General features: G+C 45.7%; 1 protein-coding gene across 1 annotated transcript in view; it reads right to left on the reverse strand.

Annotated features, from left to right (window-relative positions):
• The window catches only part of TRPC4AP (transient receptor potential cation channel subfamily C member 4 associated protein), a 63,440-nt gene extending 41,032 nt beyond the window's left edge, over positions 1-22,408 (reverse strand). The window contains exons 1-3 of the mRNA XM_012933651.2: positions 22,218-22,408; positions 8,461-8,589; positions 5,192-5,308 (exon numbers count right to left, since the gene is read on the reverse strand). Coding sequence (XP_012789105.2) covers positions 5,192-5,308; positions 8,461-8,589; positions 22,218-22,385 — 414 coding nt within the window. The 5' untranslated portion in view covers positions 22,386-22,408. The remainder of the gene's footprint in view (positions 1-5,191; positions 5,309-8,460; positions 8,590-22,217) is intronic.
• Positions 22,409-26,107: the final 3,699 nt, after the last annotated feature.

Below are 26,107 nucleotides of genomic sequence, written 5' to 3' on the forward strand. Positions count from 1 at the left end.
ATGATGTTTAACTTTTTTTGTTGTTGTTTTTGGTTTGGGGTCATATCTGACTGAGCTCAGGGGCTATTATAGTTTAGCACTCAGGGGACCATGTGGTAATGGGATCAAATCCAGGACTCCCACATGCAAAGCACGCCCTTGAGATTTTTTTTTAATTTTTTTTTTTAGCTTTTTGGGTCACATGAGGCAATGCACAGGGATTACTCCTGGCTTTGCACTCAGGAATTATCCCTGGCGGTGCTCAGGGGACCCTATGGGATACTGGGAATTGAACCCAGGTTGGCCACGTGCAAGGCAAATGCCCTACCTACTGTGCTATCACTCCAGCCCCGACGCCCTCGAGATTTTGAGATTTTTGACCTGTTCTAGGTCTGATTCCTAGCATCACTGGGTCCCAAAAACCATTATGACTACCAAGTTCTGTGTGGGGACAAGCGTATGAGCACCTCATGGCTAAACCACTCATTAACTTGACCACTGCGACCCTCCCTTGACGTGACAGTGATAAATTCTAGAGTTTGTAAAGTTAAATGCCTACAGGCCTGCTGCGGGGAGGGAATGGTGAGCAGCAATTAAAGAATAAAGGCTGTCACAGATGCTATAGTCATAGTAGTATATAGTATAATTTATACTATACTATAATTTATACTATACTATTATAGTATATACTATACAAAGGACACAAGTAGTATATAGTATAATTTCATGAAGTATTTTAAATTTTTATTAGGTTTAAAATTTGATGCCACTATAAATTCATTTTAGTGCAGTAAGTAAGGGGCTGAGATTCTACCTTTTTCCTTAGAGATCTGAATCTGTACTGAACCTGACTGAAGAGAAATTGCTTTGGCCCCAAAATTAAGCTCATAAACGAGGGAGAAAGATACCATATGACAAAGAACCTTAAAAAATTAAAAGTTATGAGGCCAGAGTAGTTAGTTACAACAGGTCAGGCATTTGCCTTGCACGCGGCCCACCTGATTCCAGCATTCCTATGGTCCCTGAGCACCACGATGAGTAACTGCTAAATGCAGAGCTAGGAGTAACCCCTGACTATATCAGGGTATGGCCCCAAAACAAAACTAAAAAATGAAAAGTAAAAAAAAATGAAGAGTAATTAAAGGCTGCTATATTGTGTGCTGGTGGGGCGGGGAGGGGCAGGGGGTGGTAGGGGAGGGAACCTGGGAACACTGGTGAGGGAAATGACACTAGGGGCAGGATTGGTGATGGGTGTCAAAAACCCAACTCAGAGTAACTTTGTAACTCATGGTGCTTTAACAAAATAAAATCTGGGAAAGAAAAAAAGTTATTATATTCTGAAATATGTTGGTGCTTCCCAAAGTCAAGCTAAATTTTCAGAGATTTGGGAGGTAGGAGCATGAGGATGTGAGACACAATCACAGGGCAGAGCCCCTGGAGTGGGAGAAATGCCAGCACCCCCACCATGGAGGGCCACGGGGAGCACTTGGCCCCCACCAGACACATCTGCTTGGGTCTCAGCCTTCTCAGCACCCTGAACTATTGAGGGTACTGTTTCTAAGCTACTCAGTATGTGATGTTTTTCTGCAGTAGCCCCAAAGAATAAAGATAATCATTGAGGGGGCTAGAGATATTGCTTGGGAGTAAAGTGCTTATTTGGCATGTGTGAGGTCCTGGGTTCAACTCACAGCACTGCAAAGAGAAAATGAGTAAGAGAAAAAGCCTAATAATCAGATAGAAAAGAAAGCAAAAGCCAACAACATATAATTGGCACCAAAAAAAAAACCCTTATTTACTAGTATATATATATATATATATATATATATGGTATATTTAATAGTATAGTATAAACATAAACATGAAAATATGTTTAGTTTCACTCAGTAAAAGATGCAAATTTTAGAAAACTATGAAGACTATAAAAAAAATCCTTAGAACACATAATAAAAAGATGGAAAAGAAACTGTTCTGTGGAAAACATACAAATGACCTCTAAGTATATAAAAAGATACTCAACATTATTAGTTATCAGGAAAATGAAAATCAAAACCACAATGAGATACTTCATATCACTAAAAACACAGATAACAAGCGTTGGCAGGGTATGAAAAAATGAGAAAGCTGAATTCACTGCTAGTTGGTATGCAACATGGTGCAGTGCTCTGAACAACAGCTTAATGATTCCTCAAAAGATTAAACATAAAAGTTACCATATGAGGGCTAAGAGAGATAGTACAGGGAGTAGGGTGCTTGGCTTGCATGCAGCCAACCTAGGGTCAATTCCTGGCACTCTATATGGTCCTGTGAGCCCCACCAAGAATGATCCCTGAGTGCAGAGCCACCCTGAGAACAGCTGAGTGTGGCCCAAAAACCAAAACATAAAGCACTTGAGGGAAGGGCTAAAGGGATAATACAGTGGATAAGGTTCTTGCCTTGATTTGGCCAACCTCGATTTGATGCCTGGCACCACGTATGGTCCCTGAGCACAGAGCCAGGAATAAGCCCTGAGCACAGCCGGGTGTGCCCAGACCCCTGCATCCTCCCTCCAACAAATGAGGGAAAACTTTCTTTTTTTAAGGGAAAAAGATGATGGGAGGCATCACCCTCCCCAACCTTAAACTTTACTACAAAGCGGTAACAATTAAAACAGCATGGTACTGGAACAAAGGCAGAGCCGCAGACCAATGGAACAGAGTGGAATATCCCTACACACAACCCCAAATGTCTGATCATTTAATATTTGATAAGGGGGCAAGAAATGTGAAGTGGAGCAAGGAAAGCCTCTTCAACAAGTGGTGCTGGCATAACTGGAAAACCACATACAAAAAGAATGGGCTTAGACCTCGACCTGACACCATGCACAAAAGTCAGATCAAAATGGATTAAAGACCTTGGACCACAAACCATAAGGTACATCGAAGACAAGGTCGGCAAAACCCTCCACGATACTGAAGATAAAGGTATTCAAAGATGACACACAACTGATCAACTAAATGGAAACAGAGATAAACAAATTGTACTATATTAAACTAAGAAGCTTCTGCACCGCAAAAAAACATAGTGACCAGAATACAAAGGCAATCTACAGAATGGGAAAGGATATTCACCCAATACCCATCTGATAAAGGATTGATATCAAGGGTATATAAAGCACTGGTTGAACTCTACAAGAAGAAAACATCCAACCGCATCAGAAAATGGGCCGAAGAAATGAACAGAAACTTTTCCAAGGAAGAGATATGAATGGCTAAAAGGTACATGAAAAAATGTTCTGCATCACTAATCATCAGGGAGATGCAGATCAAAACCATGAGATACCACCTCACACCACAGAGAATGGCACACATCCAAAAGAATAAAAACAACAGTGTTGGAGAGGATGTGGGGAGAAAGGGACCCTTCTACACTGCTGGTGGGAATGCCGACTGGTCCAGCCCCTTTGGAAAACAATATGGATGCTTCTCAAAAAATTAGAAATTGAGCTCCCATTTGATCCAGCAATACCACCTCTGGGAATATATCCTGGAGAAACAAAAAAGTATAGTCTAAATGACACCTGCACTTATATGTTCATCGCAGCACTGTTTACAATAGCCAGAACCTGGAAAAAACCCGAGTGCCCAAGAACAGATGACTGGTTAAAGAAACTCTGGTACATCTATACAATGGAATATTACGCAGCTGTTAGAAAAGATGAAGTCATGAACTTTGCATATAAGTGGATCAACATGGAAAGTATCATGCTAAGTGAAATGAGCCAGAAAGAGAGGGACAGACATAGAAAGATTGCGCTCATCTGTAGAGTATAAAATAACAGAGTAGGAGACTAATACCCAAGAACAGTAGTATACAATACCAGGAGGTTGACTCCATAGCTTGGAAGCTGGCCTCACACGCTGGGGGATAGTCATACCAAATGGAGAAAGGAACACCCAGTAAAATGTGATTGGAGATCCCACGTGGGAAGGGAAATGCGTGCTGAAAGTGGACTAGTGACCGAACATGATGGCCACTCAATACCCCTATTGCAAACCACAACACCCAAAAGGAAAGAGAGAGAACAAATTGAAATACCCTGTCACAGAGGTGGGGTGGGGTGGGGGGGATGGGATTGGGGGGTGGGAGGGATACTGGGTTCATTGGTGGTGGAGAATGGACACTGGTGGAGGGATGGGCTCCTGATGAGAGAAAAACAAGCATGAAATGTGTGAATCTGTAACTGTACCCTCACTTTGACTCACTAATTTAAAAAAAAAACAACCTTTCTTTTTTAATATCTTCTTAGTAAACAGCTGAAATGCTTTAAATACAATGTCTGGCAAAGGAGGCTTTGGAAGCTGAAATGTTCTAATTAATGATTTGGGTGGCGGTGAGCAAGGTGAACTTATTGTCTGGTAATTACTGATACAGCTTTTTTTTCTGTTTGCAAGAAGACATTCTTATACTTCAATAACAAAGTCCATAAAAACAATACATACACTGCCTTGGTGATGGGTGGGTAAACACTTCTATATGCTCTTACTGGGAATGTTAATGCAGAAGTTCTTGGGATGTATATGGAAAAGCTTATAAACAACGAAAAACATGTAAGCTTTGATGCCAGGTGCATCAACCCACATGTACACAGGAGTATGTATAAAAACCATTATGGCAAGCTTTTTTTTCAATAGCAATGATGTAAAAACAAACAAACAAAACACCTCTAAGTGTCCATCAACTGAGGCCTGGGAAGATAAAATTGTTGTACCATATTTTATCCCAACTCAGTGAGCTTCCTGGGTAGATCCAACATACAGAGTACTGTATCTGTGTTTCTGTATACACGCAGCCAATTCTGTGTGGCAAGAAAATAAATCTAAGGTGCAGCAGCGGGTCACTGGCACATGTGTGCACATATATGAACATCTTTGGAAGAATACAAAGGAGTTAGAGAGGTAGCAAAAGGCTTAAAGCACTGGCCTTGCATACAGCCGACCCCAATTTGATCCTCAGCACAACATATGATTTCTTGAGTCTTACTAGGTATAGACCTAGAGGCACTCAGGGATCACTCCTGGCGGTGGTTGGGAGACCACATGGGATGCCAGGAAATTGAACCCAGATCAGCCACATGCAAGGTAAATGCCCGACCCATTGTACATTTGCTCTAAGGCCCCTCAAAAATTAAACTCTGCAGCCATGAAGCAACAGTAGTAATAGTAATAATACTTACATCGACACCTCCAAACAAGTCAAATATGTAAGTATTTGGATAATTGGTTTCTTGCGTAAGCTTTCTTTCTTCAGTAACAAATGTCATAGCTTCCACGGAGAGGAGAGGAGAAATTTCCTAGCCACACACAAAAATAAATAAATAAATAAATAAATAAATAAATAAATAAATAAATAAATAAATAAATAGATGCCTGGTTTGAGCACCCAACATGAATCAGAAACAAAAACACTGGTTTGCATTTTAGTCACAACTTGAATCTCTCTGAGCACACACAGCCCGGCAAGGAGCCACCCTCCACAGCTGGCCCTGCGCTTGGCATATCTACCCCTGTATCTGGGCACGTGAGTGGACATAAATGACACATGCCAGTTCTGGCCAAGCTGGAGAAGCCTGAAGGTGCTGGCTGTTGCCGTCGTGGGTCAGATACCCACACTGTGAGACCCTGAGGGATACCTGGGGACCAGGAGGAAGAGAGCCGAGGCGAGTGCTGGCGTCCTTACACTGGGCTCCAACTGACATGAGCACCAGGCTACCTGGATGTGAGTGAAGGCGGCTCCCCCATGTCTCAGTGTCCCCCAAAGTCTCAGTGCCCCCATGTCTCAGTGCTCCCCACCTTAACACATGAATAAGAAGTGCCAGTGGATCAATTTGGAACTAGGGAAGAAGACTGATTTTACTTCAAGGTTTGGGGAGGCCAGTTTTGCAGCAATAGATTAACAAAAACACTGCTCAAATGTCATTTCCCAAAAAATCTCTGTTTCCCTTCACCAGAAGGCATCCGAAACATGCTGAACCCTAAGAACAATCTGGAATTCATCTGCGCCATTTAGCACTTTTACTTTATTCCTCTTTACACACCTGTGCTATCTCATCCCTAGACTAGATTTAGTGTTGTTTCTCATATCAAAAGGGTTGGTTGGGATGGGGTGAGGGGGCTGGGGAGAATCCTCTACAAGGAATAGAGCTAACAGAAAAATAATTTTTACAGAAAAACTATTAGGACAGTAAATGCTGTAATACTTAATTTCTTTAATGCTTATAATATACCAGGCATGGCTCAGAAGAGCAGACTTCCTATCACCTGCAGGGCCTGAACACAGCCTGAAGATCTATTGGGAAGATGTTTGGAACTCAACAAAGTCACTATGGAGGTGACTGGTGGCACTTTGTTTCAAGAGTGACCAGAATTCCACACCTTTTGGAGTTTGCCCCTTTGAGCCTGCTAACTCCATCCTATTATCTCAAAGACTGGGCAGGAATCAAATGAGAAAATTTTGCCAAGTGTTTTTTTCTTTTAATTTTTGCAATGTTATTTCTTTTTATCTTTTATTTTTATTTATTTATTATTATTATTATTATTTATTTTTGGGCCACACCCGGTGATGCTCAGGGGTTACTCCTGGCTCTGCACTCAGGAATCATTTCTGGTGGTGCTCAGGGGACCATATGGGATACTGGGAATTGAACCTGGGTCAGCCGCATGCAAGGCAAACACCCTATTCACTGTGCTATTACTCCAGCCCCTCCTTTTTATCTTTTGACACCTACTTTATTTTGAAATTTTATTTTATTTTTATAAAGTTGTTCACAATAATTCATTACACTTAATGTTCGAACACCAATCCCACCACCACTGCACCTTCCCACCACCATATTTCATTTGTTTCCACCCCAAATCCCAAACTGTGGCCCCCAAAGCAGAACCAAAACAATTAAGTTTTGTATTGCTTGTCATGACTATTATGCTAAAAATGGTCCAATGAAGTTTCCTCAGAGGAAAGTGTGTGAAGATTGTTGCAAGAGTATCTCGCCTGCACGGCAGAGTCTGGCAAGCTACCTGTGGCGTTATTTGGTATTTGATATGCCAAAACCAGTAACAACAAGTCTCACAATGGAGATGTTACTGGTGCCTGCTAGAGCAAATCGATGAGCAATAGGATGACAGTGATAGTGACATCCTAGAACCACTGAGTCCTTGTATGTGCTACTCGCCAGCTTTTGACCTACTTTAATCCTCACAACCATATGAGATGACAGTAACATTTTTGTTTGGGTCACACTCAGCTGTGCTCAGGACTTACTCCTCGCTCTGTGCTCAGGGACCACTCCTGGCAGACCCTTGGGGGACCATATGGGGTGCTGAGGAGCGGACCTGCGATGGACGTGCAAGGCAAGTGCCCTGCCCGCTGTAACAGCACTCTGGCCCTGTAGCAATATCTTTGAGGCACGAAACTGTAAAGATCGCAACATTTTATTTTTCTTTTTGGGTCACACCCGGCGATGCACAGGGGTTGTTCCTGGCTCTGCACTCAGGAATTACCCCTGGCAGTGCTCAGGGGACCATATGGGATGCTGGGAATCAACCCGGGTCGGCCGGGTACAAGGCAACGCCCTAGCCGCTGTGCTACTGCTCCAGCCCCAAGGTCACAACATTCTTGGGCAAGGGGCTTAAGCAGCAGGATTTAAACCAGGTCCAGCTCCAGAATCATGACTAGAGAAGACAACTCAACCGTGCTGGGTGACACAGGAGTCAGGAAAGAACTCAGGCTCCTAGCCGTGGTGTTTTCTCCTCGAAAACCTTGGGAGAAGCTGGACAGAACAGGCTAGAGCAGTGGTTCTCCTAACACTGGTAAGCAGTAAACTCGCCTAAAGAGTTTGTTAACACCCACATGTCTGGGCCCCATCTGCAGTTTCTCACTCAACAGGTCTGGGGTGGGTTCTGAGAACGTGCACTACAAGTTCCTACGGCTGCTGATGCAGCTGGTCTAGGTAGCACAGACCAAGAGAAAGCAGAACCTCCTATATACAAGGCACTGGCCTTTGATTTTTTTTTTTTAGCCCATTTATCCTTAAGCCAGTTCAACAAAATCTGCATAGCTCTACCCACTTTACATGTAACAAATAAAAGTTGCCCATGGTCACGTGGTTGGTAAGTGACTTAATCACTTACTTAACACTGAGCAGAATTTCGTTTGTTTGTGGGCCATTCCTGGCAATGCTTAGTGTTTACTTCTGGCTATGCTCAGGAGACTATACGTTATACTGGAGAAAAATCCAGGCAGCAGGGATGGGCTCCTGGTGGCGGTACTGGTTACAACTGATTCTTATTTCTTTCTGTGAACTTTTTCTGAACGTCCCGAGATTTCTTCAGTTATGGAAAAACAGACCACTTGTTAAAAGCAAACTCCAAGAGAAGGGAAAAGGGAACTGGGCTCCTGTGTCATAACTAGAGGGACTGCAGTCCCCCCAAGTTCCCAGAGAGTTACCTTGAGGATGTTTTGGCACTCGATGAAGTCGCTGTGGAGGTGGCTGGTGGTATGGAGCTTTAGGAGCAGCTGAGGAATCCCACTCCACTTGGACTGTTTGTCCCTCTCCATCAAAAAAGTGTCTGTGAACTGTCAAAGAAGAAAAAAAGAGGAACATTTTACTGGTGAGGAAAGATTAACATAGATGGCTTATACTGGCTGTCCCCACAACCCTTCCAGGACAGTAATTCAAAGGTTTCTTCCTGGAAACTTCAAAAGCTCCTAACAGTCTGTTAGCACAAAGTCCAGCTCCCTGCCCTGTGAGCCAGTGCCCCTGCACAGCTTTCCGCCTACGTTCTTTTCCCAGCCCCCCTTCTCTCCCAATGCGCCCTCCGATGCTCTCTCGGCATCTCTGTGTATGTGCCTTCCCCTTGCCTGTCTTTCCAGTCCGGAAAGTGCCTGGCCTTTCTTCAACAGGTAAGCTAAATAGAAAGTGTCCTTGACTGACCTTTCCCCTCTTTCTAAGAGATTTTAAGTGCCCTACTCTGGGGCTTTATCGAAAATCTGCTCTATGGTGAACATAATTACCGGTACATTTGTCCAGAAATTCCTTGGGAGCAGGCAGCAAGCCTGTGTTTATCATGTATGCCATCACTCTCAAAGCATGTGAGGCACTGGGCGGGAAATGAACCAAGGTTTCAAGGTATATACAACAACTCTCAAACCCAGTAATAGGCACATACACCACTTAGGGCATCGTTTGCACCAACTCTTCTGGGAAGTAATATCATCAGGGCTGGATGTGAACTACCTTCCCATGCACCTGCCACTCAGTCAGCTTACAGGACATGCGATGGTTTTCAGAGACATCGTAGCCTGTCCTGAAATACCATCCCTCTGACCCTGTGCTTCTCACGTTTGTTCTCTCAGATTGCAAAGTTAAGACAATACAAGAACAATGGCAGGCAACAAGGTGTTCGTGCATCATTAGGATGAACCACAGAAAATTACCATTTCTATGCGTCAAAAAATTAAAAATCAACAAGCTCAAGCAAGCTCAAATAAATGCAAGTCACAAAGGAATGGGGGGGAAATCTTTCTCTTCCTTGAAAGAGAATCCCCCCCAAGAAGCAAATGCAGCTGTATGGGACTCAGCAAATGTAGCATTCACGTCTTCACAGCTCTTAAGATTTCTATCAATAATAAAATGTGATCTCCTATCAATTATCTAAACTTCCACCATGAGAAACTAGGAACAACAAGAATTAAACTAAAACCCAAAGTAAGCATAAGGGAAATTTTTTTTTAATGTTACTGCAAAATTAAACTGATAGATGAAACAAATATTTATTTATTTATCTTTTTGGGTCACACTCGGCAATGCACAGGGGTCACTCCTGGCTCATGCACTCAGGAATTACTCCTGGCAGTGCTCAGAGGACCATATGGGATGCTGGGATTCGAACCCGAGTCAGCCGCGTGCAAGGCAAACGCCCTACCGCTGTGCTATCACTCCACCCCCTGAAACAAATACTTAAAAAAAATTTAAAAACTTATTCTTTGAAAAGAATAATGAAATGAAAACCTTTTTGCTATATGGACCTAACTTACAATGAGCCAAATTTAGTTTAGGAATGAAAGAGGGACATTACTGGAAACTTCAGAGGGGAATAAGAAACTCTGAAGGCAGGGCTGCAGTGATATTACAGCAGCAAGGGCAAATGCCTTGCTCGTGGCCAATCCTGGTGCAATCCTCAGCACCCCATATGGTCCCCTGAGCGCAGACTAGGGGTATGTTCTGAGCACAGCCAGGTGTGGCCCCAAAACAAGAATAAACAAAAAACCCACTGGGGAGCCAGGAGGCCACTAAATCACTGATTTTGTGGCTTTGTTTGGATCACATCTGATGATGCTCAGGGGCTACTCCTAGCTAGGCACAAGAATGCAGCACTGCTCCAGCCCTACGGGGGCCAGGACCACCCGGGCCACCTGCTGATGGTGTGACTAGGGTGTGACTAGGGCCATGCTTGAGGTGCTTGGGGACATCCAAGGCTACACCTGGTAGTGCTCAGACAGGGCCCCACATATGCAAAACATACACCCCTGGCCCCTGTTCTACCCTCACAACCCCACTCAAAACGTTTTACCAGGTAGTAGGAGGGAAAATTATATACCAATAAACTATTTAATCAATGAAACAAACAGATTCCTAGAAGGAACCAAACAACACAAATTGACTCAGGAAAAATTAGAACATCTAATACAACTACAAGAAGATAAAAAATTAGTGATTTGGGGCTGGAAAGATAACAAAGGGCTGAGCACATGATCTAGGGGCATGGGGGTGGGAAGGTGGCCTGGGTTCAATCCCCAATACGATTCCCTGAGGACCACAGGAAACAATCTGAGAACAGAGCTAGGAGTAGTTCCTGAGCATCATCAGATGTGACCCAAACAAAACCACAAAATCAGTGATTTAATTTTAAAACTTAAAAAAAAAAAACTACAAAGAACAGCCCAAGTCCAAGTATTTCATAGGTAAATGCTATCATCTAAAGAAAAATTAACAATAGCTACTAGACTCTTTCATACTTGAGTGAACACTTCCCAACACTTTATGAAGTATTACCTTGATACCAAAATTAAAGACATCACATAAAAGCTAAACTTACAACAGAAAATTAGCAAAACAGGGGCTGGCACAATAGGACAATGGAAGGGTGCTTGCCTTGCATGCGCCTAGCCCAGGTTTGATCCCTGGCACCCCATATATTCCTTGAACACTGCCAGGAATGATCCCTGAGCACCGACCCAGGAGTAAGCCTTGAGCACCACTGTATGTGGCCCCAAAACAAATTATATATAGAAAACAATCTGGCCAAGTACAGATAAGGATTACTATCAAGGAAGATCTGTGACTAGGATGGAAGGTTGGTTCAACTCATGAAAACTTACTTGATGAAAAGCACCAAAACCCCAGTTACAGTAATGAACAGTCAAGCCTGAACACGCTTCCCCACTAAGACAGGAAGCTACTTAACACTGCACTTGGAATCCTAGCCAGGAAAATGAGACAAGAAGAATATGTGCATCTAGACTGAAAAGTAAAGTAACACTATTTGCATATGGCAAGATCTTGTACGTGGATGACATTAAGACACCCACCCTCCCCAGAAAAACACTAAAGCTAATAAATGAGTTCAGCTCAATTCCTATAGCATAAAAGAACTAGGTGGTACAAAAATAAAGACAGACTTTTCAAGACCTATGGAACAGAATTGAGATTTCATTTATAATCTCTCAAATACATGGACAGTTAATCTCTGATAAAGGAACAGGGTGCATGAAGTGGAGGAAGAAAAATCTCTTCAAAAAATGTGCTGAGAGAGAGAGAGAGAGAGAGAGAGAGACAGGTGTGCCATCTAGAGAGGGAGAGGGAGAGAGAGGGGATGGGGGGAGAGAAAGAGAGAGAGAGGTGCCATCTAGAGAGAGGGGGGGGAAGGGAGAGAGAGGGGAAGGGGGAGGGGAGAGAGAGAGGTGCCATCTAGAGAGGGAGAGGGGGAAAGGGAGAGAGAGGGGAAGGGGGAGGGGAAGGAGAGAGAGGAGAGAGAGAGAGAGAGAGAGAGAGAGAGGTGTGCCAGCCATAGAGGCAGGCTGGGCTGGCAAGTGTTTCGGGGTGGGGGGTGGGAGGCAAACTGGGGACTTTGGTTCTGGGAAATTACACTGGTGGAGGGATGCGTGTTGGAACATTGTATGACTCAGTTTTGTAATGATCTAGCTCATGGTGACTCAATAAAATAAAAAATTAATATTAAAAATTGTGCTGGAGGGGCCAGAGAGAAAGTACAAGGAAGCTTGTCTAGCACATGCCTGACTCAGGTTAGATCCCTGTCACCCCACAGGGTCTCCCAAACCTGCCTTGAGCACAGAGCCAGCAGTAAGTTTAAAGGACACTACCAAGGGCCAGAGAAATATCAAAATTCCTGTTGAGAAGCTGGCACATGTGCTCAGTGTGCACAATCCCCTGGGCCCAATCCCCAGCATGCATAGCCTCCCAAGTATGCCAGGTGTAGCCATGGTGGCCCCAGCACTTCTAGAAAGGTGCCCCCCTCAAAAAAAAAAAAAACCCAACCTGAACAAATGAAAAAGGACACTGCCAAGAAAATAAAAGGCCAATCACCTAAAGAATTCGAGAAAAATATATGCAAGTCACCTACTGGATTATGATCTACCATGCAGATTAGAAAAAGAATTCTTACAGTGCTCTAATAAGACCAAAAAGATTCACTTTTACTGCCAGGAGTGATCCCTGAGTACAGAGTCACGGGCATTGTCAGCTGTGATCCCAAACAAAACAAATTCACTGTTCTTTAAGATAATGTCAAGTGGGGCTAGAGTAATAGCACAGCGGGTGGGGCGTTTGCCTTGCACCCAGCCGACCCGGGTTCGAGTCCCAGCATCCCATATGGTCCCCCGAGCACCACCAGGAGTAATTTCTGAGTGCAGAGCCAGGAGTAACCCCTGTGCATCGCCAGGTGTGACCCAAAAACAAACAAACAAACAAACAAACAAAAAGATAATGTCAAGAGAAACTTCCAAAACTGAAATACAGAGAGAAAAAATAGTTCTACTATTTTTGCCGAACAACCCAGAGGTCAGGGGCATCAGTGCTCACCCCGCCACCCCAGCCCACCTTTCCCACCCACAGCTGTCAAGTCACATGTAACTTCTGGCCCCATAGAAACTTCACTAAGGCCAAGGTCAGAGCTTACTAACAGAGCACTTACCTTGTAAGTGTGAGGCCCTGGGTTTTCTCACTCACACCACAAAAATAAACAGAAAACAAAGGCAAAAATATTTACTAGTAGTCAGCTGTTGACCAGAAAACTTAGTGATAATACAATTAACACATATTTTGTATGTTATTTTTTATATATATATTCACACATATGTATACACACTATCTTACAAAAGAGCAAGAAAGCAGAAAACGTGATTGGTTTAAAAATGCCCCTGGTGGGGCTGGAGTGATAGCACAGCAGGTAGGTTGTTTGCCTTGCATGCGGCCAACCCAGATTCGATTCTCAGCATCCCATATGGTTCTCCGAGCACCGCCAGGAGTAATTCCTGGGTGCAGAGCCAGGAGTAACCCCTGTGGAATGCTGGGTGTGACCCAAAAAGAAAAAAAATGCCCCTAGAGAGGGCCAGAGGCACATACCCTGTGTATGTGGGGCCCTCAGTTTGACCCCAGCAACACATGTATCTCCAACACTGCTGGGTGCAACCCTGGAGGTACCTTGGTTGTCCCAGGTCCAGCAGGCCCAGAACATCACTACAACCTTGGCCCCAACATAGTACTATGCAGTCCATTTGGCTCAGCATCACCAGGAATGGCTTCTGGGCTCACTGGGCACTGCTTGGGAGGCCCCCCAAATTATGAGAGAACTGAGTTTACAGTACTATTCTGTATATCCTGTATATAAGTGTTGCTGTAAGTTTATATAGCCTATTTACAAGATCTGTGTATGAGTCACTTCAAGGCATTGAAATCTGTGCTGTTCAAGGGTCAACTGAAACAAAAACAAACCCACAGTATCTAAGAGCTGTTCGTCAACTATAAAAGTGCAACATGTGGTTAACTGAAATACCAGATTAAAAGTTAAAAAGAAATTAAAAATATTTGAAATGTTTAAAGATTCTCCAAATTAATAATAATACCAACTAACAGATCTGGGAATCTGAGAGAACACTAAGCACACATACCCACTCAAATGCTATTCAGTCTTCAGAACCAATTCAAGTTTCGCTTTTCCACATAGCTCTCCTAAGCTATCACAGCCCAAACTTCACAGGAGAGGGAATAACTATTCCGATTTTTATTCTTCTTTTTAAAATAGGAAAACATGGGCCCAGAGAGTGAGTACAGTGGAAGGAGTACCATTGGATACGATCCAGACCCACCCCCACCCCCATCAAATAAATAAAACCAGGAAAAAACCAAAAGAACATTAAGTACAGGAGCTGGATAGAGAGTACAGTGGGTAAGGCGCTTGCCTTGCATGTGGCCAATATGGATTCAATCCCAGCATCCCCTGAACACTGCCAGGAGTGATTCCTGAATGCAGAGCTAGGAGTAACCCCTGAAAATTGTCAGGTGTGCCTCCAAACCCCAAAACATTAAGTGTAGAGGGGAATAATTCTGCAGAGGGGAATAATACCAGGTGATGTGGCTTTTTATCATTGTATATTTCAATATGCATCTACAAAAGTGTACAGCACAATTAAGATTTTATATATTCATATATTTTGGGAAATCATAGAGATGATCTTAAAAGCTCTGAGGCCAGGGGTGGGAAAATAAGCCACATACAGCAGAACTGAGAATGAAAACAGAACCTCTCTAAATCATACCAAATGTTTAAAGAAAATGAAGTAACACCATTAATATTTTATTGGAGGGGGCGTCACTGAGGAAGCCCAGGAACTACTCCCCGTGTTACTCGCCAGCTGGTTCAAGGTTGGCTCAGCAATGTGTCACTGTTTTGGTCACTGGGATTCTATCTGGTAGCTTGGAACTGGTGCAACACCAAGGATCAAACTCAGAACCTCATGCATCGCAAACACGCCCTCTAATCCTTTACACTATCTCCCCACCACAATAACATTAACAGTTTAAAGCAAAATAACTTCAAATTAGAATCCTATACCCAAATGAACTAAATATGCAATTTAAGACTAAAAGCCATTTTCAGATAGGCAAGTGTTTCAAACCTGCCTTTGCATTCAGCTGACCCAAGTTTAAGTCCAGGTACCACAGAGTCCTCCCAGCACTGCTAGGAGCAAACCTGCAGCAAAGAGCTGGAAATAGCCCCCATCAACTACCAGGTGTGGCTCATAATCCACCACCCCAAGTTATCTCCCATCTATTCAATAAAGCAGAGTTCACAAAACTGATAGTCCAGTACAGTGGTTAGGGTACTTGCCTTGCATATGGTCAACCAAGATTAGATCCCCCGCGCCACATAAGGCATCCTGCCAAGAATGATAGCTTAATGCAGAGCCAGGAGTAAGCTCTGAAAAGTGCCAGGTGTTACTCCAAAAACAAAACAAAAATAATGCCTGGATTTAAGTGACAGTAAATCTTAAGAATCAGCTACATAACTGTCCACAGAAATAGTTGATTGGCTCAGACAGATAGATACTTCCAAGAGATTTTTCTTTTTTTCTCTCTCTTTCTATGAAGAAAAATACTTTTTACTGAATGAAATTTTGAGACATGTGAGGGGAAAGAAAGGAATACATGATGTTCAAAAAGAACATGGGCTTCTCCAGTGGGAAAAAAATGCCCTTAAAGAAAAAAGGAGCTTAAGAACCTGGAAATAGTGGCTGGAGTGATAGTACAGCAAGTAGGGTGCTTGCCTTGCATGAGACCAACCCAGGCTCTATTCCCAGCATTACATGTGGTCCACTGAGCACGGCCAGGAGTGATTCCTGAGGGAAGAGCCAGGAGTAACCTCTGAGCATCATCGGGTGGGGCCCCTCATTCCCCCCAAAAAAAATCTGGAAATAAATTACAAGTATACAAAATGTAAAGCACAGGTGGTTACTTGTTTTTGTTCTTTTGACTTCGGAGTCACACCTGGAAGTACTCAGGGCTTACTCCTGACATAGCTCAGGGAACCAAATGGGGTGCTGGGATTGAACCTGGCTTGGCCACATGCAAGGCAAGTGCCTTATCTGCTGTACTATCTCTCCGGACCAAAAGCCCATGTTTAAAGGACAACTGTTCTAAGCATACAGGGCTTTTACCTTCAACTTTTTCCATTTGCGATCCCTTCCTGACTGAAAAGTTTTCACGCAGCCCTAAGTATACAGGACTATCAAACAGATATCACTGTATCACTGTTATCCTGTTGCTCATCAATTTGCTCGAGTGGGCACCAGTAATGTCTCCACTGTGAAACTTGTTACTGATTTTGGCATATCGAATGCGTCACAGGTAGCTTGCCAGGCTCCAGAGGGGCGGAGGAGTCAAACCTGGATCGGCCAAGTGCAAGGCAAACGCCCCACCCGTTGTGCTATCGTTCCATCCCATCAAGCAGGTATGGTAATAAAAATTTATTGATAGTAAGTCACAAATTTATTTTACAAGTTTTTTTTTTTTCCAACCCTTCCACTAAGTTATGTGACCTCAGGAGGAGTCATGACCCACAGCTGGGGCAATTAGGGGGTGGAGAAAGAGGCCGGACTCCACAGGTCAGATATAGAATTTCATTTCTGTGTCAGTCTGCCAAAGGGCACATTAGGACAGAAAACAGACAGAGGATGGGGTGAGGAAGTAACCGCTCCAACAGTGCTCCCTTCCAGTGTCTCCCAAAATGGGTGACACCACCCTCTAAGGAGGGGTGCTGGAAAAATCCAGAGAGGTATGGGGGGCACAGTCATCAGAGTGCAACTGGGAGGTGGCAGTGCTTGTCATAAAGAAGGGAGATTTCTGGGTGCCAGGAGGTACCAATAACTTTTTTTTTTTCTGAAAAGGGTGTGGTAGGCCACGTCAGGTTGAATCTCTGCTCTATATGCTAACTACAAAGCTTGGTGTCATTTATGAAGGGGCTGCATTCTGAGCAATGTGGCATGACGCAATTTGAAGGGTTGGTGAAGCTTGCCGAGTGCTCCACAAACCCAGATGGGGCGGCCTGCTACACACCATCCCATTCTCAGGGACCACTCGTACATGCAGTCCCTATTCCAAAATGTCCCCAAGCACGGCTACACATTCATCTGCCAAACTCACGCCACTTGATCCTATAAAGCAGAGCTCCTCAACCATGGCCCAGGGAGCCAGTCTGCAAATGAGCCAAAGCCCCTGGCCCAAATGGGCTGGAGGCAGGACAAGTGCCAGTCTGCAGGTGGCAAAGGCTGAAGAACGCTGCTACAAAGGAGGGGAACTGGACATAGTTTTTGTCGTAACTAATTGGGGGAAAGGACATTTTAACTTTAAGAGAACAAACAGAAAAGCAGTATATAAAATGTTATAATCTAACTACGATAACTATATAATTTATATACCAACAATTGAAACTGTAAATACACAAGGTGAAATGGAGATAATCTAGTAGGGTGTGCTGACTTTAAGAGGAAGAAAAAAGATGTTTGAAACAAAAAGCAAGCAAAGCAGTTCAGAAATACCTGCCCCTCCTGTTTCTGGGTCCTTTCACTACAGAGTGTGGACAGTGGCTGCCTCAGGAAGGTGGAACATGGATAGGACAGGGCACTGTTTGGTTACGAGGTCCACAATGCCCAGAGATTTTCCCAATCATGGGGGGGAGGAGAGGGGAGGGAGGAAGGGGGGGGAGAGAGAGAGATGAGAGAGAGAGAGAGAGAGAGAGAGAGAGAGAGAGAGAGAGAGTCAGAGACAGAGAGAGATGCTTGCCTTGTACACAGCCAACCTGGGTTAGTCCCCAGCATCCGGAAGGTCCCCCAAACATTGCCAGGAGTGACTTCTGAGTGCAGAGCCAGAAGTGACCCCTGAACATCGCTGGGAGTAACCCCAATAAGCAAACAAAAACCCAGAGATTTTTCCCCAATCATATTCTTATACTACAAATAAGCGATCACATTCCAACTATTCAACTTCACAAGGAATTTAACTACCTCCACTATGTCTTACAAGGCATTTACTCGTATTTACTCTCATTTAAAAATAGCCATTTGGATTTTGTTTTCCTGTGAACAGCTGAGTACTGTGAGGAAAGAAATGCCAGCCAGGCACCTTGAAAGCTGAGTTACTGGCAGGTGCTGTGCGGGATTTCTCTCTAGTGCTTGTGGCCTGTCCGTTTACAGCAGTGATAATCTCTTAGATCTAAGCAGTCAACCTGTTTAGTGAATGTGACGTTTCCAGTTTTCACTGACTTACTTCTGTCTTTATGCTGCTTTTCTTTTGAAATAGAGATGGACTGCCTTAAACACCAATGTCTATCTTATTTTAATGTCAGATACCTAATACCTCAATATTATGTGAGTGCGAGTGCATGAAAAAAAATAATAATTCAGGGAAGTTGGGGTCACACTCAGCAGTGACCAGCACTCGGGGGAACACACAGTGCTGGTTTTGGGGCTCCTCGCACATTCCAGCCCTCTGGGCCATTTCCCCAGCATCATTTTAAGTCTTTATATATATCGACTCACTTGGATCTTACCACAGGGATTATCTTTGTTTTACAAGAAACAGCCACAGGGTGATTAAGTAACTTGCTCAAAGGCATAGAAAGTATCTACCAAAAGTGGAACTCCAGCCTAGTCCGTCTCAGGTGGGGGCCAATGTCCTCTCAAACTGGAATTTGTACCTGGCATTCACAGGGCTTGGGGATCAATCCCCACTATCGCACTTGGGGTTCAATCCCCACGCTCTCCAGCCACAGACCTGGCTCGGGCCTCGCCGAATTTCAGATTTTAGGTAGCCGAGGGGCCAGCAAGAGCCGGGAACTGTTCAGGCCCCACAGACCGGCAAAGTCCTTCCATACGCCTCAAGACATTAGCTACAATCTATGATACATCAGTCAAGCTCTTACACACTGGTTCCCTAAATTTCACAGAGGAGGTGGATACTGTTATTTGCCATGACAGAAACTGAAACTGCGATTAGGGATGGTCCAACAACCAACCCTGTATCAATTCGGCAGGCAGAACTTGTTTTGGAGAACTAGTCTCCCCAAGTCCATTTTACTTCAAGACCTGAGCGTTCCCGAGGAAATTCTATCAACTGCAAGGACCCGGAAGGCCCTGGAGGATAATCTGCTGAGTAAAATAAGGCAGTGACACAGAGATGGTCTGATTCCACACAGGAGCTACAGAGTCAAATTTATTGACACAGAAAACAGAATGGGCGCTATGGGGGGGACTGAGTGGGGGGGGTTGGGAGGAGGTAAAGTAGGTTTTAGTTTGGCAGGAGGGTGAGGGGGCATGGGGACTTCCCAAGCAGTGCTCAAGAGGGCTCAGTGCCAGTCCCAGTGATACTGGGTCAACCAGGCTGGTGACTCATTGCAAGGGTCCACAGAGTGGAAGCTGCTCAGGTGGTTTGTGAGGACCACCAAGGCTGCCAGGGGTAGTGGCAACAATGTTCAGGGGCCCTGTGGTGCTGCCCCAGCACACATAAAGCGCATGCCCCTGACTACTGAGCTGTCTCCCCACACCTTTAAAGCTTACAGAGTTTGGGGCCAGAGAGACAGTGCAGAGGACAGGGAGCTTGCTTTGCATGTGGCAGGCCCAGCTTTGATCCCCGGCACCCCACAGAGTCCCCCAGTACTGCCAGGATTGATCTCTAAGGACAGAGCCAGGAGTACGCCCTGAGAACCACAGGGTATCCCCCCCCCCCATAAAGCTTACAGAATTTGTTTTGGAAGATGAAGAAATTATGCAGGTGTTTCATGAAAATATGAATATATTTACAATTACTGAATTAAGAACTTACATACAATTAGAATGATAAACTTCGTTGTGTGGGTTTTAAGAAACAATTTTAAAACCTTTGGGGGGGAAGGGGAGCAGCAGTACAGAGAGATATCAGGGCGTTTGCCTTGCATGTGGCCAACCTGGGTTCAATCCCCAGCATCCCATATGGTCCCCCAAGTACCATCAGGAGTAATTCCTGGGTGCAGAGCCAGAAGTAACCCCTGAGCATCGCCAGGCGTAGCCCAAACCTCCCCTCCAACCCCCTCAAAAATACCAATTTTTTTTTTAAATAAAATTTTTCCCTGTACACCGTACACCAACGGTGAATGCTTACTTAGCTGCAGAAATACCTGAGGGAATAATTTAGCCTGCAATGAAGAGACAGTATGGAGTGGGCGTGTGTGATAAGGACAAGATAAGGAAAATGAATAAAATAGGAGGTTCTGGGAAATAAAACTCCCTCTTTATCCTCAGTGATAGTGCAGGGATTACCTCCAAAACAGATCTCACGCCATATATAGCTACTGATAACCACTGGCTGTGCTAACCCAGCCTCAAAAATGTTCTATGCACCAGAGAGGCAGTACGGGGTTAAGACAATTGCCTCACACCCTGGTTCCATCCCCAACATGGAGCCAGTAGTAGCCCCAGAAGAGGACCCTAGCCCCAGAAGAGGACCCGTGATTGTGCCCAAACCCCCACCCCCTCTCCAAAAAAGACTATTCTAGTCGCTTTCTTAGCAGGAGTGCTTCTCCAGGCTCCTCCTATTCCAAATCACCTTTCACTGGAAACAAATTAAGTGTCCTAAATAGCCTCATTCATTTCGTCAAAGAACTTCAGTTGACTATTGCCCTCAGGACATTAGGGATTGTTAAAAAATGGGTATTTAGAAGCAAATTGCCTAACCTTTCAGAGGTTACTTCAAAAGACTAAAAGACCAGCGATTACATAAAGATACTCTATACCCTGCAACAATGTTTGATCCCAAATATGTGCACAGTTGGTTCTCTTTTCTGAAGGACAGAGCAAGCGTTTCCAGACTCCTGAGGCAGATAGGAGGGAACGGATGTGGGGGAGAGCTGCTTACATCTGGTTATCTACTGTCCCGAGAAAAGGCTGCTCCCCCAGAACTGCTTCTTCCCCTGCAACCTTCCCAGCCTGGCACGCCCGCAACACCTGCTGTCCTTTGAATCCTACCAGTCATCCTGAAATGGTTCAAAAGTAAGCTTAGTGCGCTGACGTAGGGACACAATGAAAGGTCTCAGCCTCCTGCTCCTTCCGACCTCACTCCCAAACTTGTTTCTTGTGTACACTTCCAAGCCTCCTTTATGAAAAAGCTGTCATAAATGAAGCTGATGTTTTAATAGGTGTGTCTGCAACTAAATTCTGGGAACGCAGAGGGGGAGGGGGAAGCACCAGAGCTCATGGATTTTTTTTTTTTAATCCCGCCTGACCCTAAAGCAGTAGCTTCTTCTAATAAAAAAATATATATGCGCGTGCGCCACCCCTAGCCCCGTATTCTGGTACCCTTCAACCCAGATGCCACGTTTAGCATGACTATTACCTGATTACTCTTTAGTCCTCCCTATGCACCAGAGAAGCACATACGGCGTGACACAGTCGTCTCCCGCGAGCCTCCTAACACCCCAAGAGGGACATCACCAAGGATCCTCTTCATTCACAAACGAGGAAACTGAGGCGCAGGACCTTACAGCCTCCCCTGGCCTGGAGTACTGGCTCCGAGGAGCACGGCCCGGCCCCGCTGAGCACCACCTCGTGTGGGAGACCGGCGAGCAAGCCGGGCGACAACAAAGAAATATGTCATTCCTGACGAAGAAAGTACGGGGAACGCGCCGAATCCCGGGGCTGTGACTGAGCAATAACGGGGCCCCTGCTCTGAGGGGCGGGGGGCGGGGCGGGGGGGCCGTAGAGCAATGCCCCGAGAGAATGACATCTCGGAACTGTGAGGGGGCTGCAAAATGACCCCCTGCCCAGTCCCGGGGGCAACCCTCGAGACCCCGAGAGGCTCCGCAGCCGACGCGCCCAGGGTCTCCTCAGACGTGCGGACGTGGCGCGAGGACTGGAGGCTCCAGGCGCTGGGCCCAGGGCGCGGACACGCCATCCCTGCCCCGTGCGCCCCCCCAGAGCCAGGCTCGGTCCCTCACCCCGGGCCCTCGGTCCCTCACCCCGCCGCGGCTGACAGCACCCGGCCGCCCCCGGGCCGGCCCCGCCGACGGCCGAGAGAGGGGTCGGGCCCGCGCTGCGGCGGCCTGGACAGGCCGGCTCCCTCCCGGCCCGCCCCGCCCCTCCCCTCCGCGCCTGCCTACCTGCACGGCCCGCACCAGGCCCCGGCCGGTCAGCTGGCCCTGTCGCAGCTGCAGCAGGATGTTCCCGGGCCGCGGCCGGCCGGCCCAGCCGCCCCACGCCGCATCCGCGGCCGCCGCGCGTCTTCCCCGGCCGGCCCGGGCCGCAGCCGCCGCCGGCGCCGCCGCCATGTCTCGTCGCCCGACAAACAGGAAGCAAACGGCCCCGGGGCCGCGGCGATTTCTACGGGGCGGCGGAGGGGCTCCGCAGCGCCCCCTAAGGGCGGACGGCGGTGGCGCGGGCCGCGTGGCCGGCGTCCTGCGCGCCGCGAGGGCTGCCGGGGGATGTAGTCCTGGCGCTCCCCGGCGGCGCTCGGCCGCCTCGGCGCGGGGCCAGGCGCTCGGGGCACCCCCTGATGGGGGGCTTGCGGGGGGGCGGGGGACCGCCCCAGGCGCCGCGATTCCGCAGGGTCGGCCGAAGTGAAGTCGAGGCCCTGCGTGAGCACGTCTTTCTCCCTGAGGCCGGCCCTGGGAGGGGGTCCAGGCTCCGTCGCGAGGTCAGCCGCCCGCCGGCACCGAGCTGCCCCTTCCACCCGAGTTTCCTCGTTCCTTCGTTCGGCAGTGGATCCCGGGAGGCTGCTCCGAGAAGGAAACGAAGCCGGGGGTCCGCCCAGCGCCCAGCAGCCAGGGGGTTACAGTGTGGGCTGAGCGGGCCGGCGGCGCCCAGCCCTGGAATGCAGGGCCACCGGGGGAGGGCTGCAAACCCGCACACAAAGCAGAGGACGCCCTGGGTGCCCCAGGAAATGGACAACAGCGCGGGAAGTTAAGTGAAATAACGGAATGGAAGTGGATGGGTAAGCATTTTCTTTCGGAGGAACTTGTTCTCTTTTTCCTCCACCAGAGAGCGCGTGCTCTCTATTCTGAGGAGCCCACATAATCGTTATTTGGGCAAACTTCCGTGGCAGGACCCCTTTTCTCCTTAACTGTAACTTGGATGAAAGAGGTGAGCTGGGTGTGATGCAACAGGAACGGTGGCAACTGACTGCAACTAAGATAATTGCCATTTATCAGCCACATTACACCACTTACAAGAATAAACGAGCAATTACACTCCAGCAGCAGGCATACCTGGGCATGGTCTTGGCCAGATGGGATGATGGCCATCCTCCCACGACCATTTAAAGGCTGGTATCTTTGCCTCCAGCATACTGTAGCAGGATCTTCCAGTTTCCCCCTACCTGGCAAAAAAATGAGTTATAAGGTGAAATTCCCCAGTTTGAAAACTTCATGTAACTTCTGGAGCAGAGAGACCAGAGAAGAAAGATTTGTGTTTCAATATGGTAGACTATTTGAGTGATTGAATTATCGTTATTTACAAAATAAAGTACTAAGATTTCAAACTAAGATAAAATTTCAAACTAAGATAACATTAAACTTTCATCTTCTGTTTATTTAGTAACAACTAACAATTAAAGCAATGTGTATTATGAAAGTATTCAGTGATGTATTTATGTCATAATATTGGAAACAGTCTAAATAATCACCAGTAGTTGACCTGTTAATAAATTATGGTTCATCCATATATATAGTGGAATACTATATAGTCACCAAAAAGTATTGAATACATACAAACACTGAAATAGAAGGATAGTTATAACATAAAGTGAAAAAACTCAGATGATAGAGTATATCATATGATTACATCAGTGTAAAAAAATCTACAAGTTCATGCATAAATGACAAAACCTGGGACAAGAGCAATAAATAGTACAGCCAGTGCATTTGCCTTGCATGTGGCGGGACCAGGTTCAACCCCCAGCATCCTTTAGGGTTCCCTAAGCACTGCCAGGAGTAATTCCTGAGTGCAGAACCAGGAGTAAAAAAATGACAAAACCTAGGAATTTGCACACAAAATAGTTCATAATAATTATCATAAGTGAAAGGAATTAGGAGATGAGGGAAGAATCATTTTCCTATATTTTATATTATTATTTATATTTTATTATAGGTAGATATAACCTTAGAATTAAAATTTAGATTACATATACAGATGTATAACTAGATAGATGCTCACCACACATTGTTGGAAGAAGTGTAAAGCAGCTTCCAGAGGAACAGGCATATTAGGATTGCCTCTATGTAATTGTTGTGGGCATAACATAAGAAGAGGGAACTGGTCAGTGTTCTTTTGGGGAAGAAAAATTATCACCATCATCATCATCATAATTTCATGGCCCTGAAGTAACCCAAGTGTAGGAAGACTTCCCTTTGAAATATAAATTCTGAGTCCTTTGAAGAGGAGAAACTGAGGCACCACCCAGAAGCAGAAATCCAAGACCCCACTCAGAGAAGGGTGAACCCCTCAGAGAAGGAAAAGCTACAGAAAAATCTCTGAGAGCATGAAAAGGCCATCAACAGTACAAGGGATGAGACTATCAACAGTGAAAGGCTTTCCTGTGACAACACTCGGATTAACTGATGTATGCAAAACTCCAGAAAAAAAAATTTGAAGAATTGTTTAAAAACTTCTCCTGAAAGCCATTCAGGGCTTGCTCTTCAAGCCTATGCATCTTGCTTATTTGTCTCTGTATTTCTTTGCTTACCTATTTCAACTCTGCAGAAGTGGAAAAAATGTTTAAAAGCCTGTGTTCTCTCTAAAGCAGCCCTGGGGGATGCCTGGGTTGAGGAATGGAAAGTGACTTGAAGTACGCGTAGAAGCACGTACTTCTCTGTTTTTCTCCCGCATTTTTCTAAATGGGTTTCAATAAAAACTTTCTTGCTTGAGAGAGAGGATGAGAGAGAGAGGAGAGAGAAGGGAGAGAGAGAGAGAGGGAGAAGGAGAGAGAGAGAGAGAGAGAGAGAGAGAGAGAGAGAGAGAGAGAGAGAGAGAGAGAGAGAGAGGTGTCTGCTACAGAGCAGGCTGCAGGGGTGGGGGGTGGCAGGAAGGAAACTGGGGACGTTAGTGGTGTGAAACGTGCACTGGTGAAGAGGTGGATGCTGGAATATTGTATGATTGAAACCCAGTCCTAAACAACTTTGTAACTGTGTATCTCACAGTGATTTGACTATAAAATAAAAAGAAAGAAAAGGAAAAAAAACTTCCAGGGCTGGAGTGATAGCACAGTGGGTAGGGCGTTTGCCTTGCATGCGGCCGACCCGGGTTCGATTCCCAGCATCCCATATGGTCTCCTGAGCACGGCCAGGGGTCATTCCTGAGTGCAGAGCCAGGAATGACCCCTGAGCATCGCTGGGTGTGACCCAAAAAGCAAAAAAAAAAAAAAAAAAACTTTATTATTTTCCCATGTTGTCTCATCCTGTAAATGTCTCCTGTGAGGGAAGGAGATGGACCCTGCAGTGCCTGTGCTGAGGTTAGGACTGATCTAGGCCAGGCAGTTCTCCAGTGCAGGTGGCCCTGGGTGACCCATGCAGAGAAGTAGAAACTCTTTTCTCCAGTTAACCTCCCGCTCTCCTCACTTTATTAAGACCGGCAGCAATTAATTGCACAGAAGTACCTAAAAGAAACCACCAAAATTGTCAATTGTGTAGAGGAATCTCAAGTGACTTTACCTTATTCATATTTTTCATATATATATATATACATATATATATATATATTTGCTTTATGGGTCACACCTGGCAATGCAGAGGGGTTTGTCCTGGCTCTGCACTCAGGAATCACTCCTGGCAGTGCTCAGAGGATCATATGGGATGCTGGGAATCGAACCCAGGTCAGCCGCGTGCAAGGCAAACGCCCTACCCGCTGTACTATTGCTCGTATCTTTTCAAACAGGTCCCATACCAGTTTTACATCTAGGAAAGTTACAAGAAAGGATGTGTCCAGTGATGCAGCAGTGAGCACTGGGGAGCTCACTGGGAATCCCCACCTGGAGCCTTCCTGAGGCATTTGGAGGAGG

The sequence above is a fragment of the Sorex araneus genome, chromosome 5, assembly GCF_027595985.1.
Source record: "Sorex araneus isolate mSorAra2 chromosome 5, mSorAra2.pri, whole genome shotgun sequence".
Classification (NCBI taxonomy): domain Eukaryota; kingdom Metazoa; phylum Chordata; class Mammalia; order Eulipotyphla; family Soricidae; genus Sorex; species Sorex araneus.